This window comes from Zonotrichia leucophrys, chromosome 5 (assembly GCF_028769735.1).
Source record: "Zonotrichia leucophrys gambelii isolate GWCS_2022_RI chromosome 5, RI_Zleu_2.0, whole genome shotgun sequence".
Taxonomy (NCBI): Eukaryota; Metazoa; Chordata; class Aves; order Passeriformes; family Passerellidae; genus Zonotrichia; species Zonotrichia leucophrys.
In genome coordinates, this window is record NC_088175.1 from 11,715,855 (window position 1) to 11,731,465 (window position 15,611).

Sequence of the window (15,611 nt, forward strand, 5' to 3'; positions counted from 1 at the left end):
TGAGCTGGTTCTCAAGGGTCAACTCTTGCCGGGGCCCGCTACCAGCGGCACCTTCAGCGGCGCGGCGCTGGCATTAGCAGACTGGTTCTCTCCCTCCGTCCCTGTCCCTCCTGCTCTCCCTAGGCCTCCCGCGGGTGCCCGGGCAGCGCTGTCCGGCGGCGGGAGCGGCCGAGCGTTCGTTCCCTCAGCCCGGGCCGCGCTGCCCGCCAGGCCCGCCCGGCCCCGCCGCTGGCCCCGCCCCGCCCCGCGCAGCCGCCAGGGGGCGCTGCTCCCGGCGCTCCCGGGGCCGCCAGCGCGGCGCGGCCGCGGCGCTCGAGTTCCGCCGCTGCCGGGGCCGCCGCCGCCCGTCCCCGCCTCCCCCTGCCCGCCGCCCCGGCCCCTTCCCCCGCCGGGGCCCCTCGGCCCGACCATGGCCACCAGGAAGGCGGGCTCGCGGCTGGAGACGGAGATCGAGCGGTGCCGCTCCGAGTGCCAGTGGGAGCGGATTCCCGAGCTCGTCAAGCAGCTCTCGGCCAAGCTCATCGCGAACGGTGCGGCGCGGGGCGGGCGGCGGCGGGGGCCCGGCAGGTGCAGCCGGGCGGGCCGGCGAGAGGGGCCTGCGGAGCCCGGGCAGGCGGTGGGGCCGCCGGCGGGAGGGGCAGGCAGCGGCTCGGGGCGGCCCGGCCGGGCGGGAGCACCGCGGAGGGAGGCGGGAGCCGCCCCGGGCCCGACCCCGGCCCCGGCCGGAGGCTCCGCGCACATCGCCCGTGGAGCCCCCGCGGAGCCCCCGCAGAGCCGGGCGGGCCGCGCTCCGTCGGGCCGGGGAGCAGCGCGGCCCTGTGCGCTCCCGGCCCGGGGCGCGGAGCAGCCCGGGGCATATCACGAGCCTGCAGTTTGCCGGCGCACATGCTGACAGTGTGCATAAAGCCCGAAATGTCCTTCTGCCTCCTGTGCCTGCCAGAGGGTCTGTGCACAGCGTGTTCTGGGAAGGCTTCTGTCCTTTCTCTTAATAGCAATCCTCAGCAATACAGTGCAGCTTTATTTATTTTATTGTAGAAACTATAAATATTTGGCTTGTTCTCTTAATTCTTATGTCACAAACTTCTATATGTTTAACTGAAGGAGGTGAAAAGCAGTCCTTCGTTCTGAGGCATGGAAGTATGCAATGAACGAGGGAGATACAGGGAAGTTGTCTTTGGCATGGATGACTTAATTCTGTGTGAGAAAAAATATGGGGGTAGTGTGTGCCTCTCTGGGCTCACTGATCCACTTGAGGTGGATGTAGGGGTACTTTCAGAGAGCAGTCAAGTCTGTGAAGACTGAACTTGTGTGAATTCAGAGGTGATAAGTTGTCAGAGAGGATGAAGCAAAACATTGACATCATTGGAAGTTTGTTGCGGAAGCAGTGATAGATTTGCACGTTTAGATGGGGAAGAAAACTGCATGATTCAGCTCTATAAAAGAGGGAAAGCCTGACTCAAAGAAGAGAAAAGAATTTAAGAATAAATGGGTAGTAGATAACATTTATATGTGTTTGCCTTAAAAACAACTGAGTGGTGTTCCTGACACTGCTGTTATCCTAACTAAAAGTAAACATGAGTGAAAAGATGGAAGGTATGTTTAGTTTCAGGACATGCATCATTGAGTGATACACTATGAGCTAGTTAGAGATCACTTCAAGCAAAGGCAAATATGTTTTGCTGCCTAGTTGGGAAGCACGATCTTCATAGTTTCAAGATGTACTTAGGTACTTCAGAGAGGCAGGGAGAGCTCTGCAGATGTTATTGACAGTTTGACTTAAATTTCTTTAACCTGTGTATGTTTCACCTAGATGAAGCATATCAAGAGAAAATGATGCAATCTGCATAACTTTACACTTCAGTGGTTTTCCTGTGAAGGCATCTTCTAGATTCTGTACCAGTCAAAATACAAATTATTGAAGCATTTCCTGATCTTTAAAACATGGGAAAGTATCACATGCAGATTTTATCACTTTTTGACAGCACATGAAGGATGTACATGTACATGACTTCCAAGCCTGCCTAAGAACATAAACAAGAAATTAACTAATCATATGGGACTCTTCTGTATTGGAGTAACACAGGAGGAGAGTAATTTATTTAATGAAATGTCTTCACCTGCTGTTGAGAGTGTGGAAAACTGGAAGTCTGTGTTCCAAATCCAGAGGTACCTAACAGGTTGCAGGCCAAGGTTATCAGCTATTGAGACTACCAGGGAGAGGCAGTGCCTCTGTTCCACCCGTGAAGAGATATGTGAACTGAAAGGCACTCTGATGCATATCCCTGTTGCTACTTAATCTGAAGCAATTAACTTAAAAGTTCAGTATTCTGAACTTTACTGCGTCTTCTGTACTGATGTTCAGTTTTGACTTGGGAATGGATAGCAAAAATCTGGTTTTTGGCTGAATGTGTAACAATATGGAATATTTAAATCATAGGAACAATTTAAAAGCATGGGGGAGAGGGAAGAGGATCTTTATTCTAACCTTGTATTGGTGTGTAGGGAATTGACTTTAATTCTTGAATGCTGGAGCATTTTAACAGAGGATATCAACATTTCTAGGAGTAGTGTTTATTGCTCTTTGAACACAGATGGGAATGAATCCTTTGGGAATCTCTCTATTTCAATCTTGCACTATTGCAAAATAATAGACTTATTTTACTAGGACTCAGTTACAGGTCCTTTTTGGAACTGGGATTAGACAACTTGATAAGAAGTTTAATGGTCCAAATTATTATTTGGGCTGTTTTGCATTAGCAAATTCCCATCTCTTGACGCTGCAGCCTAAATAAGATACAGGAAGAAACAGCAATGACAGCTCCCAGGACAAAGGTCTGTGTGGCTACACAAGGCAGTAGTGTGTACTTCTGATGAAATGCAGCACTTGAGAAGTGCAGTGTTTTGAGTGGACTTGATTATTGTATTGTTTATTCTGTTTAGTTCTGCTGATGGGTCCTATCTATTCCCTAATAGAAGCCTGTGTATAAAACCTGGCAGGGGATCAAATATAAATGACAGTTTAGGTAGGATTTTGGATGCATAAAAATGACCCTAGAACAAATTTCTCTGTCTGATTGATGGCATTTGAAAGGTTTTCTGAACTTGCTGAACTTTAAGTAAAAGAGAGAAGAGAAATATTGCTATTCTGTATGTAATTGTCGCAATTTGGATCACAGAAAATGTGTGTTCTGTGTCAAGCCTGTGACTTGCATTGCTTTTCACAATGGATAAATAGATAGATGGATGAAAAAAGGGTTTTTAACCCGACTCAGATTTTGTTAGCCACTTAGCCTGTTTGTATTGTATTTCTCTACTTCAGAGCCAGGACTCAGTAGCAGTAATGAGATTCATGCCATGTAACACAAATCTGGGTCTGGGCTCTTGCTTCATCAGCATTCTGCTAAAAGATTGGGTTAAAACTGTCATGTGCAGGGTGCTGAGTTAGCCTTGGCTAACAGCACATGCCCACCCAGCTGCTCAGGCTCTCCACTTCCTTAGAGGGGCAGGGGCAAAGTGTAGAGTAAGATTGGAGCTTCAGATAAAGACAGGAAGATCACTTAATTAGTTTTTAGTAGTTACTGTTCTGGGCAAAACAGGCTTGATTTGGAGAACTGAATTTAATTTGTTGCCAGTTAAAATACAGTCAGATACTAAGACAGAAAGACAGACATGAAAGTTACACCTTTTCCTCTCACCTTTCCCAGGCTGAACCTCACTCCTGTGCCCCTCCCCATGTGGTGCAGGGGGCAGAGGGGTTGTGGTGCAAGACACGACCTTTCTTTCTGCCTCTCCTTCCTTCTCACGTTCTCGCTCTGCTCTGGATGAGCTCCCCCTGACAGCGACCCTGCTTTGGAACAGGCTCTCCAGTTCCTTCAGGGCATTCCACCTGGCTCCTCCCTGGCACCGTGGAGCACCTCTGTCCCTCTCCTTCTCTGACCTTCATGTTGTGTTTTTCTGCTGTTTCTCACTCCTTTTGTTTTCTTTTATTTTGTTCTGTGGCATTTTCTGCCCTTTCTTAAAGACACTTTCCCAGAGGTGGTGTCAGTTGTGCGGAGTGGCTCAGCTGTGTCTGCTGTGGTTCTGTTGGTACCAGCTGGGCTTGTGGCAGGGTAACCCTGCCCTTTCCCCCCCAGAGCTGCTCCTGCAGCCCCTCTGCTGCCAGCACCTTGCTGGTTATAACCAGTACAGCAGGATTTTCAGTTGTAGCAGCTGGCAAAGAAATCATGGTGCTGCCCTAAGGGTCACAAAGATGCAGTCCCTGGATAATCTGTAGCCTGTTCAGTGCCGTCTTCAGGTGTTTGGTGTTCACTTACTGAGTATCTATCACCTCTTGAATGGAAATGAGAAAAACCCCAAGTTGTTAGAAATAAAATCTTAGAGCAGTTTTCACTAAAGAAACTTTGTGAGTGTTCCCAACTGGTTTAACTAACTTCAAAAGTTCCTTCTGACAAAGTGAACTGAAGAAATTTTCATTGCTGGTTGAAATTTGTCTGACATTGCAAATGAACAGCATGATGCTGAAGCATGGCATGACAGATAGTGGATGCTTTGAGTACATAATTGCTTGCTCAAAGAATATTGGGAGAGGTTACTAAATGCTGGATATCTGAAAGTAACCTGAATGTATTTTGAAGTGCTCCCAGAACTGAGAAGCACAACTGGAAGCTAACAATCACGTTGCAAAGCTGATTGCGGGGCCATAATGTATTTTTGATGAAACAGTAGCGTCTCATAGGAAGTGTCTACAATGGAATTCAGTATGAAGGTTGTATCTGCTCAGGGCATTTTCAGGACATCAATATTCTCATGCTTTCTTTCCTTCCTTTGGAAACAAAGTGAGGAAACCTTAGGCTGGTTCAGCAGCCAGCTGAATGGATAAAATAAAGGATCCATGAATTTCCACGGGTGTTTCCGGCCATTCATTGTTGCTGTAATTGGAATATGACCTTGCTCAAGTTCAGTGAGATGGATGGCTCTGTCTGGAAAAACACTGAGGGGGCAAATTTTTATAGTTCAAACAAGGTAGAATGGTGTAGTTCTGTAGAAACCTTAGCCAGTGTGAAATATTGCATTACTGTGGGGAGACAGTGCATGCCCAGGAAGTTCACAGATCTATATGCTACCAAGAGCATTGTGACATTGCCATGAAAATAGAACATTACCTACAGATATCAAGTTTGCTCATGGAAATACACCAACATGGTAACACAATGTTTTTTTAACCTAGTGAATTTCCTACTACTTTTGCTATCCCATTTCTGTTTGATTTGTCTTGTCTGGGATCTCTTCTCTGACTGCCTTTCCTCTCAACACCTTCTTTTTGTAGTCTCCTATCAGACCTAGCCTCACATTTAGCCTGGCAGAGTAATGGAACACAGAGGAGTTAGGAGCAGAGTAGCAAACCGAAAGGATTATGAATTGTTTTACATGTCTAATTTTGTTTGTCACTTTCTATGCTGCTCCCTTATCTTGATATAAGTAGGGCCTAAAAATAGAAACATCTTATCAGTTTTCATCTGTTTTGCAGCCTTGTGAAATACAAGACCTCAGATGTATGGTTAAAGCTTATCCTCAGAATAAACAAGGGATTTCTAAACCTCTTAGGACTCATGCCCTACTTAGAAGGTGTTTACCAAATTTGTTTGGTTTTATACATAGAGTTTGTAGTGTGATTTGTATATGTAAAGCTTTCCTAAGAGATTGACATCTCTACCAGAAAAGTTTGCAGACCATGTGACGTGCCTTTTTGCATGTCCACCACAGTAGAAGTGGAGGACTCTCTTCATTTGTTATTTTCTTTGTTTTCCTCCTGTTGCATTCACTGTCACATTTACAGTACAAGATTACTAAGGACAGACATTTTTCTGAATGAAGAGCAAAGGTGGTGACAGTACTTAGATGTGTTGTCTTATTTTTGACTGACAGCTTTGTTTCTTCAGATAGCCAGGGGTGTTACAACAGTGTAAGTGATGATGTGGATCATCTGCTTGTACTCACGCTGCATGTTCATCTGGAAGAGAAAATGCTAGTGTGTGATTTCACAAGTAACCAAGCTGGTCTAACACCTCGCTGCTATTATGTAGAGTAGTTCTTTCTTCCTGCCTTTAATCAAGCTGCTTCTTTTCCGAGCAGCTTCTCCTGGTTATGTGTTCCTGGCCTCTCCCTTGTGTTGATGAACACCAGAGGTGGGAATTACTGTGCTTGGCCAGCAGAAAACTCTGTGCTTCTTCTTCTGGGCCCTGCTGTGTTTGCTGGCTTGCCAAGCTCGTTTGCCTCCCACAGGGGTGTGAGTAGTGGAACAGCTGATGGAAAGAGCAGTAGCAGCAGCCAGTGGAGGGCAAAGGTGAGGGGAACTGTGAGGAAGCATGTAGTTGGTATTAGTGGTATGAACAGAAGTATTTTCGATATTTGGGGCTTATAACTGATTACATTTATAAGGATATTTCTATATATTATGAATGTAATTATTTTAGAAATTGGATGTCTTATGTAGTAATGTTAGGTTGATTGCACTTTTGCCTTGTTTAAAAGTTACAAGAAATGGTAGCCAGATGTATCTGTGAATAGATACTTGTATGTTTCTGTATTATAGCTGCTCTCGGTTTCTTTAAACCAGCTTCAAGGGTTAAAGGTTAGAGTTAACTTTTCTATAGGGATATAAATTCATTAGCATAAACTCAGGGTCATTGATACCAGTTTTGTTTGGGTTTGATTTGCATGGTAGTAAAGAAGGGGGCAGAAGATCCTTAATTTACCAAATTTGAACCATTCTCCTTCCCCGACAAGTTTGGGCCATTCCTCCTCCCCACAAATCTGTCTTTTTAAGAATAAAAGGTTAGAATTTAGTGGTTCAGTTCTTCACAGTTTTCTCTGCACTGAATACTGTTTAATTTGAGCTGATAAGGAGTGACTGAAGATAATAACTTTGTAAAAAGCAAAGTGGCAGGATGCTGAGATAAGTTGGAGGAACTAAGGATCTCTGGCTAATAGTGTGAGGTGGGTAGCCAGACCTTTAATAATTGGAGAGCATTTGATCTCTGCTCCAGGCTGTGGAGGGAGATGCTGAATCTGGGCATTTCTCTGGCGTTAGCAAATGTGTGGCAGAATGCATAGTGGCAGTTTTTAGTAGCTGCTCTGATCAGAGATGTTATCAGTTGCTCAGGAATTACTTCAGGAGGTGTTGCAAGAATTTCTGCAGGTTCCCACCCCACTGATGATCTGTGTCTGATTGGTATGACTCCACTCAGAATTTGTATGCCTAAGCTGAAATCCTTTACTACAATCTCATATTATCTGGAGTTGTAAACAGTGCTTCTTTAACAAAAAATGGGTTGAAAATACCTTTAATTTCTAGAATTTTGAATGCAGCTCACTTGAGACCAATAACTTGGTTCATCTCCATAAAACTTTTGCACAGGCAACAAAGATATGAAAACAATAACAACTTACAGGCCCTCCCATACTTTTCTGCAGTTAATTATATGAACAAGTTGTAGCTCATCTTTTAAGTGTGCCTTATCTCAAACTCAGATTTGCATGGGCTTAGCTTGCAGCTACACTTCTGTTTTTCTTTTTACTATTTAATTGCAGTCTCTTTACCTTAATGGGAAGAAAATAATGCATTAATCAAGGCTTTAATGGGACTACATTAGAGCTGGGTTTAAGGAAAAGAAGAATAGGGACCTCTTGTTTTTAGACCAGTTGGTAGAATAAAAACAAAACAAACAAAAAACCAAAATGAAACCCCACCAAATCACCAACCAACCAAGCTGCCAAAAGTTACTTTCTGTATTAACACTGGTAGTTGAGTACCTGAGGCAATTGTCTCTGAGACTGACAAATGTAGGGTACTGTCTTTCAAGAATTTACTTGAGGCTTCCAAGATGGACCTGGAAAGCTAGGAGAAGATTGGAAAAGGTAGAGAACTGCAAGATCTTGCCTTCTGGGGAACAGAGGCTCATCTATGTGCTTTCATCTGAGCTTTGGGTCACTCCAAACACAAAAAATCTCTCTTCTGACCTGGCAATTAATCAGTGATTTCATTTTTTGTCAGTAATTTTCTTTATCTTTTTGAGACAACAAAAGTTGGATTCCATTGTCATCATCTCTCAGATTTGCACTGTGCTGCAATATAGCTGTTTGGTGGAGAATGGACAAGAGCCACTGTCCTTATGACCATGGCTTGGTTTTTGCCTTCTGTCTAATTGTCTCTAGTATTTGGTTGTTGTTAGTCGCAACAGGAAAACTGTTTTGTCCTTTGAGAAATAAATCATGGCAAGAAGCAAGATTGGAGTGAATTCATAGCTATCAGAGCATGTGCTTTTCCTGTCCTCCCAGTCATTCCTTGATCTTTGTAGCCTAAACAAAACATAGATGGGAAGAAGCTGAATTTTGTTCTTCCTCAGTGTGGTTGATAGAATTGTTTCCAGTTAAACACTCAAAGATGATGGTGGTCCTGTTTCTCACACTTTGTGTTCCCAGTCTTGGGTTTGACATGCATTCTTATTTCTTGGTTTTACATTGTATTGGACTGAAGGGGCCAAGTTTTTTTCAGTTGTAAACCTGTCAATCTTCTAGATGATACCTCGTGACTTCCCTGGCTTGATTATTTACTGTTCTGATGGCCTTAACATTTCACAAAATTTGGTGAGCTTGAATATAAAAAAAATAGTTTGAAACAGTTTTCTGTTCTTGATATGTGTCATCATAAAATAAATTTCAGTAGTAATGGTACTTTGAAAGTAAATTTGCCTTTGCATAAATAGATTGGAAGGCCTATAATATTTTTCTTCAAAGCAAGTTTTGGCCGTCAAGCAGGAAAATTGTGTCCACACTATGTAGCTGCACAGTAAAAAGGTGCCATGCCCACTGTGTACTTAAGAGGCAGAGAAATGAATGACTGTATATAATTAAAGGTGTTAGTGAGTAAAATTAAATTTCCTTGAACAGCTGACTCTGTATTTTCTGCTTCTGGTTTTATATGTGTGACATGTGCATCAGTGTGAACCTTTCTACCAGCAGTGCTTGTTGGGATGCACATATTCTCTGGGTGCTTTTCTGCTGTCTCCAGAGACTTGGCTGGACGAGATCCTGGGCAATCTGCTCTAGGTCATCTTGCTTGGATTAGGGCTATTGGACTAGATGATGTCCAGAGGTCCCTCCCAACCTCAGCCATCCTCTGGTGCTGTGAATTCTTGCTAATAAGTAGTCAGTGATGGGATCATAAATGACATCTCTGTATATATGTATATTATTTATCTTGTTTTTAATATAAATCATGTAGAAATCTAAGAATAGTTTTAGCATTCATTTTGATTTAAGTAGCTCCTGGTCCAGATTTACTGGGTGCTGAGCACAGAGTTGAATGAGTACTTGGAGACTTGTACTGACATTCCTCTTCAAGCTACTGCTCTTACTCATGGTTTGATACATTGTGAACAAAGCAAATGTCTGCTTTAAGTGCATAGTCCATTTGTTCCTGGGTGAAAAACCATGTGGTTCATGCTTTTTCTGCCAGATGAATATGAAATCAGTTCTGGATCCGGGATTTCCAGATCCTTCTCTGGAAGAAAGCTCAATTTTTAAATGGCCTTCTTAATAACTGTTTTGTGGGAGGCTACAAAATTTTTCTTGTTTTCAGCTGTTTTATAGAAACCTTACTCTGAAATCTTTGTCTGGTTACTATATAAAGCAATTGACCTGTTTGAGATCCTTCTTGCTGCATACCACTCCTAAATTCCTTAGGTTTTTTTTTTTTTTCTTTGTTTTTGGGTATCATGATATTCCAAAATATTATAGGATGTCTTAGGGAAAACACATCATAAAAAACAGCAGCATACCGCCCTTCAGGTCCTCTGAGCTTTTAGTTTTACCTTTGAGAGACTAAGAGTTTTAGGGATTGAGTAGGAATAGTTTCTTTTCTCAGTCCCAAGCTAGTTTCCCTCTGGGAAGGCTTGAAGCACCAGAAGGGAGTTTACAAAGCAAATCTCAGCTTCCTGGAATTCTGCACATCAATGTATGGTCCCTTTGGGATCCTGGAAATCTCATACTTGTCCTCTTTATCCCTTGTCCCTTTCCTACCCTGATTTTTTTTTTTTCACCTTTACCTTTTTTTAAAATAGTCCTGAGTTAGGACTTCAGTTCTTCGTCTTTGTTTTTTCTTTCTGGGCTCCAGGACAGAGCAGTTGAAGCAGCAGCATCTTCTATTCTTACAGCTCCATGCCTCATCTAGTTAATCTCACCTGATGCAGTCTTCATTTGAGACTAATGATAACCATGACCTTTAAACTTCAATGCATTTGGACAGCTGGGCTTTTTAAGAGTCTAAAATATGTTACCTGAAATATTTAAGATTTTGGTGAAGAGTGGATGAAATAATACAACATGGGATATAATGTGCTTCTAGATTTATTTGCTTGCTTACAAGGAAAGATTAAAGTTTGTTTGGCCAGTCAGATTCTATAGGTATTTTGCTCTGTATTTCTTATTCCTAAATGTATCCTATTCAAATTCAGATCCCCAGGACCTGAGTCTGAGGTTAAGCCTCTTTGCTTAAATCATTGTGGTAGGAGATTTTATCTTAATTATGCACTATTTTTCTTGCAGCTGTGTAATTCAGAGAAAAGGGAAATGAAATACTAAAAATATTTATTTAAATCTATGCCATTTGGCATATAAGGAAGAAGGGGTGCTTTTCTGCATAGTCTTTCTTGCTGTAGATGTTGAGCTGTTGAGGGAGGTTCCATAAATAACATGTAAGTATTGATAGCACAGGATCATGTGTATTCTTGCCAGGGTTCCACAGCAGCATGATATGGGTGTTCAATTGCAGAGAAACATCTGGTGCATGGGGACTTGATAACAGGAGCAGGGTTGTTGATAGGTGTTGCCATAGTTGTGATAGCTGTTGTTATCCAAGAGGTGTGTTTCCCTTTTACCTTCCAAGTATTTCCTTCTGAAAAAAGTAATTATCAGACCCTTAAAAATTTTTCTGCATTAATATGAGAAACCACATATATAGTAGTCATGATCTGGACAAACCTCAGTGTTTTGCTTTGGTTTTTATCTGAACCACCACAGGAAAAGTAATACTTCACCAGAACAGTTACTTGTGCTCCACAAAACAACAGGTAGCCAGAGGTTCAATAGTTCTATTGAGACCACATCATCATTCACTATAATGTACCTTGGTGTACTCTGGAATTGAATAAACTTTTAAAGTCACTTCTTGGAGTGAATTCTGAAGGTAAGAGAGAGATTCTAATCTGTATTCGGCTATGCTTTTTTTTTTTTTTGTAGCTATATGCAATGTTGCCATTCTTTTCTTTCTCTCTCCTTCTCTCTAACCTTACTTTTAGAAAGTAATTTAGAGCTGGATATTCCTCTCACCTAGCCTGCTAACAACCACTGGCTTCTTCAACAAGTGCCTGGAGGTTGTGGTAGCATTCATCAAAAAGATGAATGTGATTCAGTGAATGTATCAAGATAGACCATGGTCTTAAGCTAAGTAAATATTAGTATTATAAGTGATCTTGATCATTCTTGACCAAGGATAAAAGAAGACTAATCCTCTATTTTAATTCTGTTTTTCTGTGAGTAACTGCTTCAGATTCTGATACTGTGGTGAAGAATTTGCTTCAAAAAGCAGATATTAAAAATAAAGTAGCAAAGTGGTTTTATAATGATATTTTTAGAGACTATTTTACAAAGGCACATCATTTTGTGCTTTTTCCTATTCCCTATTTATGCCAGCCTGTATTCTTATTTTGAAGATGATTCATATTGATCCATATTGCACAGAGGGACAGCCACGTGTGCACAAAGCTCTTCTCAAGCCGTTTTGTACAAATGTCTAAGCTTTCTCTAAGCTGAAAGAAAGCAGCTTACATGAAATGTCCGTATTTTATTTTTGCTTTACATGCTAAGAGAAATAGGCCTTTCACCTAAAGCATCCTTGAGTTTATCTTGGAGTTCCAAGGTGCTTGGAGTTGTCTTTGATTACAGGCAGAGGACATCCTATTAGTCAGGAGATTGTTTCAGTGATACTGTGATGTTGCAGAAGCAGATGGGCAGGTTAGGCTGTTCTTGTCCAAAATGGTTTTGCAGTGCAGTTGTGATGTAAGTCAACAATTACCCCCTTAATCTGCTAAGTAATTGTTGTTGATGAATTCTTCAGCACAGAAATAGATAAGAGGGAATCTCTCCTTTAATCATGAATTTTATACTAAGCCATAACTGTGTGAATTTTCTGAAAGTGGGATACTGGATTTCATGGTATTGAAACTGTTTTCGAACAGTTTTTCTTCTGAAACATCTGTTTAAACTGGCTGAAGGAACACTAAACTTCATGTTATCAACTTTACACAGTTTAATTCTGTCTCTGTAAAGTGTCTAATGGAAGAATATAATCTAGATCACTCATACTGTGCTGGAAGAAAAAGAAAAGCAATTTCTTCTCAAACAGTTCTTAGGTTATTTCAGGATGTCTTAAGGGATAGCTATAACTAATGGAAGACTCTGCTAGATCTATGGCTTCATAAATGGTTTCCTTCAGAAATGTCCATGTAATTGGAATTTTGTTACAAGCACCATTGAATGTCATTCTTACTGGCACAGAATGGTTGACGCATAAAGCCAATGCTTTGTTAATACAGTATTCACTCAGTAATAATTTGATTTAAAAATTTGTTGCCAATATCTGGCCCTGATTGACTGACTTAGCAGATGAGAGACTCAGTAAATAAGAAAATTCTGAATTTATGGTTTTTATGGTTTGCAGTCTGTGACCTGCTGTTTTCAAGTGTTAGTCATCAGCAGCTGCCCCAGAGCAGCACCTCTGCCATGAAAGCCATTCTGACAGTAACTCTGCCTCTGTCTGTCATGGTGCTGTCTCATGATCTGCAGCAGTGCTACAGGGAAGGTAGCACTGAGCTGAGCTGGGTGTGAGTGACCTGGAAGAGCAGCTTTTGTTTTGCTGCTCAGACCTGGGTGTAAGTTGCAGCTGCTGTTTTCTCCTCTCCCACGTTTGCTTTGAAGGAAAGCATGGGCACTGCATGTCACTGCACTGTGACTGTCTCTAGCTCTGTGTGGATCATTAGCTTCTCTGAGGGGCATCAAGGATGGGAACAAAATACCTGGCTCCTGTAGACTACTTTGATTCCCCTCTTAAGGTGCCAGGATAGTTTTAGGGTATGTGCCAGTTTGAACTTAAGGCTTTGTTCGTGCTTGTGTCCTGTCTTTAGAAGCATTACATTTCTAAAGTTTTCAAGTCGTTATCAGGGAGGTGAAGCTTTTCTTAGGGTCAAGGTGGGAGGATGAGAGAGGAAAAGGAGAGAGAGAGGATACATTAAATTTTCCAGAGGTGGCTTCTTGTTTCTCTCCTCTTCCTTTCCCCACTGTGAGAAATTCTGCAATGTGTAAGAGAGGAATAATCTTACAAACTTTCTGTAGAGTGCTAGATTTATGTCTAGCACTGTCTTGTTCTATTGTGGCCCCACAAATGGGTGAGAAGATGCTCTTCCTCTTTCTGTGGTGTAGCTGATATGGCTACACTTTGCTCTTGCGTGTGCCAGTGCTGTTGTTTGGTTACTTTTCCCCATTACTAGTAGAGATGATTTCAGCACCTTGTTTTACAAATCCTCATGCCTCAAGGTATGCATTTTCATACCTAGCAGTGAGAAGTTTATTTTCTTTTTATTTGGTGCCTGACCTGTTCTTTGGCTCATGTGTCGTAACAATCCAAACTAGTTGTTTCACATGCCTCCTTGACGTTTTTCAGTTTATATAAACAAAACATACCTGGCAGCTGGTGCTGTTCTTAGCTCAACAGTACAGTTGTTCTTACCTCTTTCTCCACAGAGACAGATCTACTGTATTTAACTTCAGTAAAGAAGTGCTTGTTACACGAGTGTGGACCAGAGCAGTTTTTAGGACCTTCTTGAAGGGTTGCATGTGAGAATGAAATGTACATGTGATACTTTCTTCTTTGGCGCTTCTGAAGTTCTGCTATTTGAAGTGTTAAAGAATGTCAGTGGTAGACCTCACTCTTTGCAGTGTAAACAGCCTTGGTGGTATTTCAGCTCCTGAACCAAAGCACTTGTTTTAGAGTGTCATTTAGATTCCTTGCTATGTTTGACAGTCTTGTTTCCTCTCCCATCTTTGGAAATGGAGCTTGCTCAGTGAAGCATTAAACTGGGTAAAAGGAAAGAGAAATGTTACTTGTTAAGTGAAATACTTTGGCTTCCCTAAGTACAGATCAGAGAGAAAGTATCAACTTGCAAATCCCTTAAAACATAAAGTAACTAGTTTGATATATTTTCACCCTTTTAAAAAGTTGCCACTGCAATTTTGTTGCCAATGAACAAAATTAATCTTCATTGTTCTTCTCCCACATGGGACATTACCATGCTGACCTAAAGTATTATGTTCAAGTTTCACTCCTGTTTGTTAATCTCCTTTTTAAAGGGACTCATAAACAAAAATTGTTTACTCAGAACAAGACTCTGGAGTCTTCTGAATGTTATGAGTAAAATACCTGTCCTGAAAGGACCCGCCAGTGATTGACTCTTTGAAAGGCAATTAACTGCATACAGTGAACTGAAGTTCAGTTTTGTGAGTTTGGAGTGGGCCTCAGATCTCTGAGAGCCCTTCACACAGCCCATGTTAAACTCCTTGAACCAAACTAACCTGCTTTGAATTGCTGTACAGAATCAGTTGTCTGCTTTTTTGAGGAGGAAGGGGAGAATACTGACTTGAGGTTAATGTTTTAATTCTTTTTATCTTAGAACACAGGAGAGTTGATTCTACAGTGCATCAGGCAGGGAAAAGATAAATTGAAAAGTAAAACAAAATATCATGTGATGTGATAAACCCAAATACTTAATGTTGTGTTTGCTTTGGTTAGTTTGTGTTTAAATCCAGGCAATGTTAGTGAAATAAAATTATTTCTAATACTTCCTGTGTTTGTTGTTTTTACAGATGACATGGCAGAGCTTCTTCTTGGGGAATCCAAACTAGAACAATATTTGAAGGAAAATACTCTTAAACACAGTAACAGTCCCCGGGGCCCCCAGCCAAAGCTGACCGAGGTCAGGAAACATCTCACGGCAGCACTTGATAGGGGTAATCTCAAGGTATGTAAGTCGGCCTGAGCAGGAATTAGAAAAATTGGCATTGATTGATGTATTGAGGAAAGGTTCCTTAAATTATATTTGCAGATTCTGAAAGTGAGATTAATACAAGAGAGCATTTTCTGTCAGGATCTTCTAATGTTCATAACCATTCTGGTCCTTGTTTTACTTAACTGTTGTAGCTACTATGTCAGCTTACCTTTTCTGTACTCTACATCCATCTTTTCAGAGATCAAAAGAAGCTTCGTGTACACTCATCTGTAACATTTTGTTTTCAGTGGCTTCTGGGAGTATTAATTTCTCTTTCTTTTCTCTCTTCATTCCTCCATTAATTCTCTTCATTCCTCCATTAATTATTTTTTTCAAGACATTTATTCTGCCCTGATACTTTGAAATGATGTGAATTAAATATGTAGGCTGTGGAACATATATCATTAAGTTTTGATGCTATGTTATTTTCAACTGTGCTTGTGTTAGAAAAAG

The 15,611-nt window shown here is 41.6% G+C and overlaps 1 protein-coding gene across 2 annotated transcripts in view; it reads left to right on the top strand.

Moving 5' to 3' along the window:
• The first annotated feature begins 285 nt into the window (after nt 1–285).
• Nucleotides 286–15,611, top strand: part of TTC7B (tetratricopeptide repeat domain 7B) — a 117,706-nt gene continuing 102,380 nt past the window's right edge. For both annotated transcript variants that reach the window (XM_064714576.1, XM_064714577.1), the window contains exons 1-2: nt 286–530; nt 14,977–15,131. In XM_064714576.1, coding sequence (XP_064570646.1) covers nt 410–530; nt 14,977–15,131 — 276 coding nt within the window. In that variant the 5' untranslated portion in view covers nt 286–409. The remainder of the gene's footprint in view (nt 531–14,976; nt 15,132–15,611) is intronic.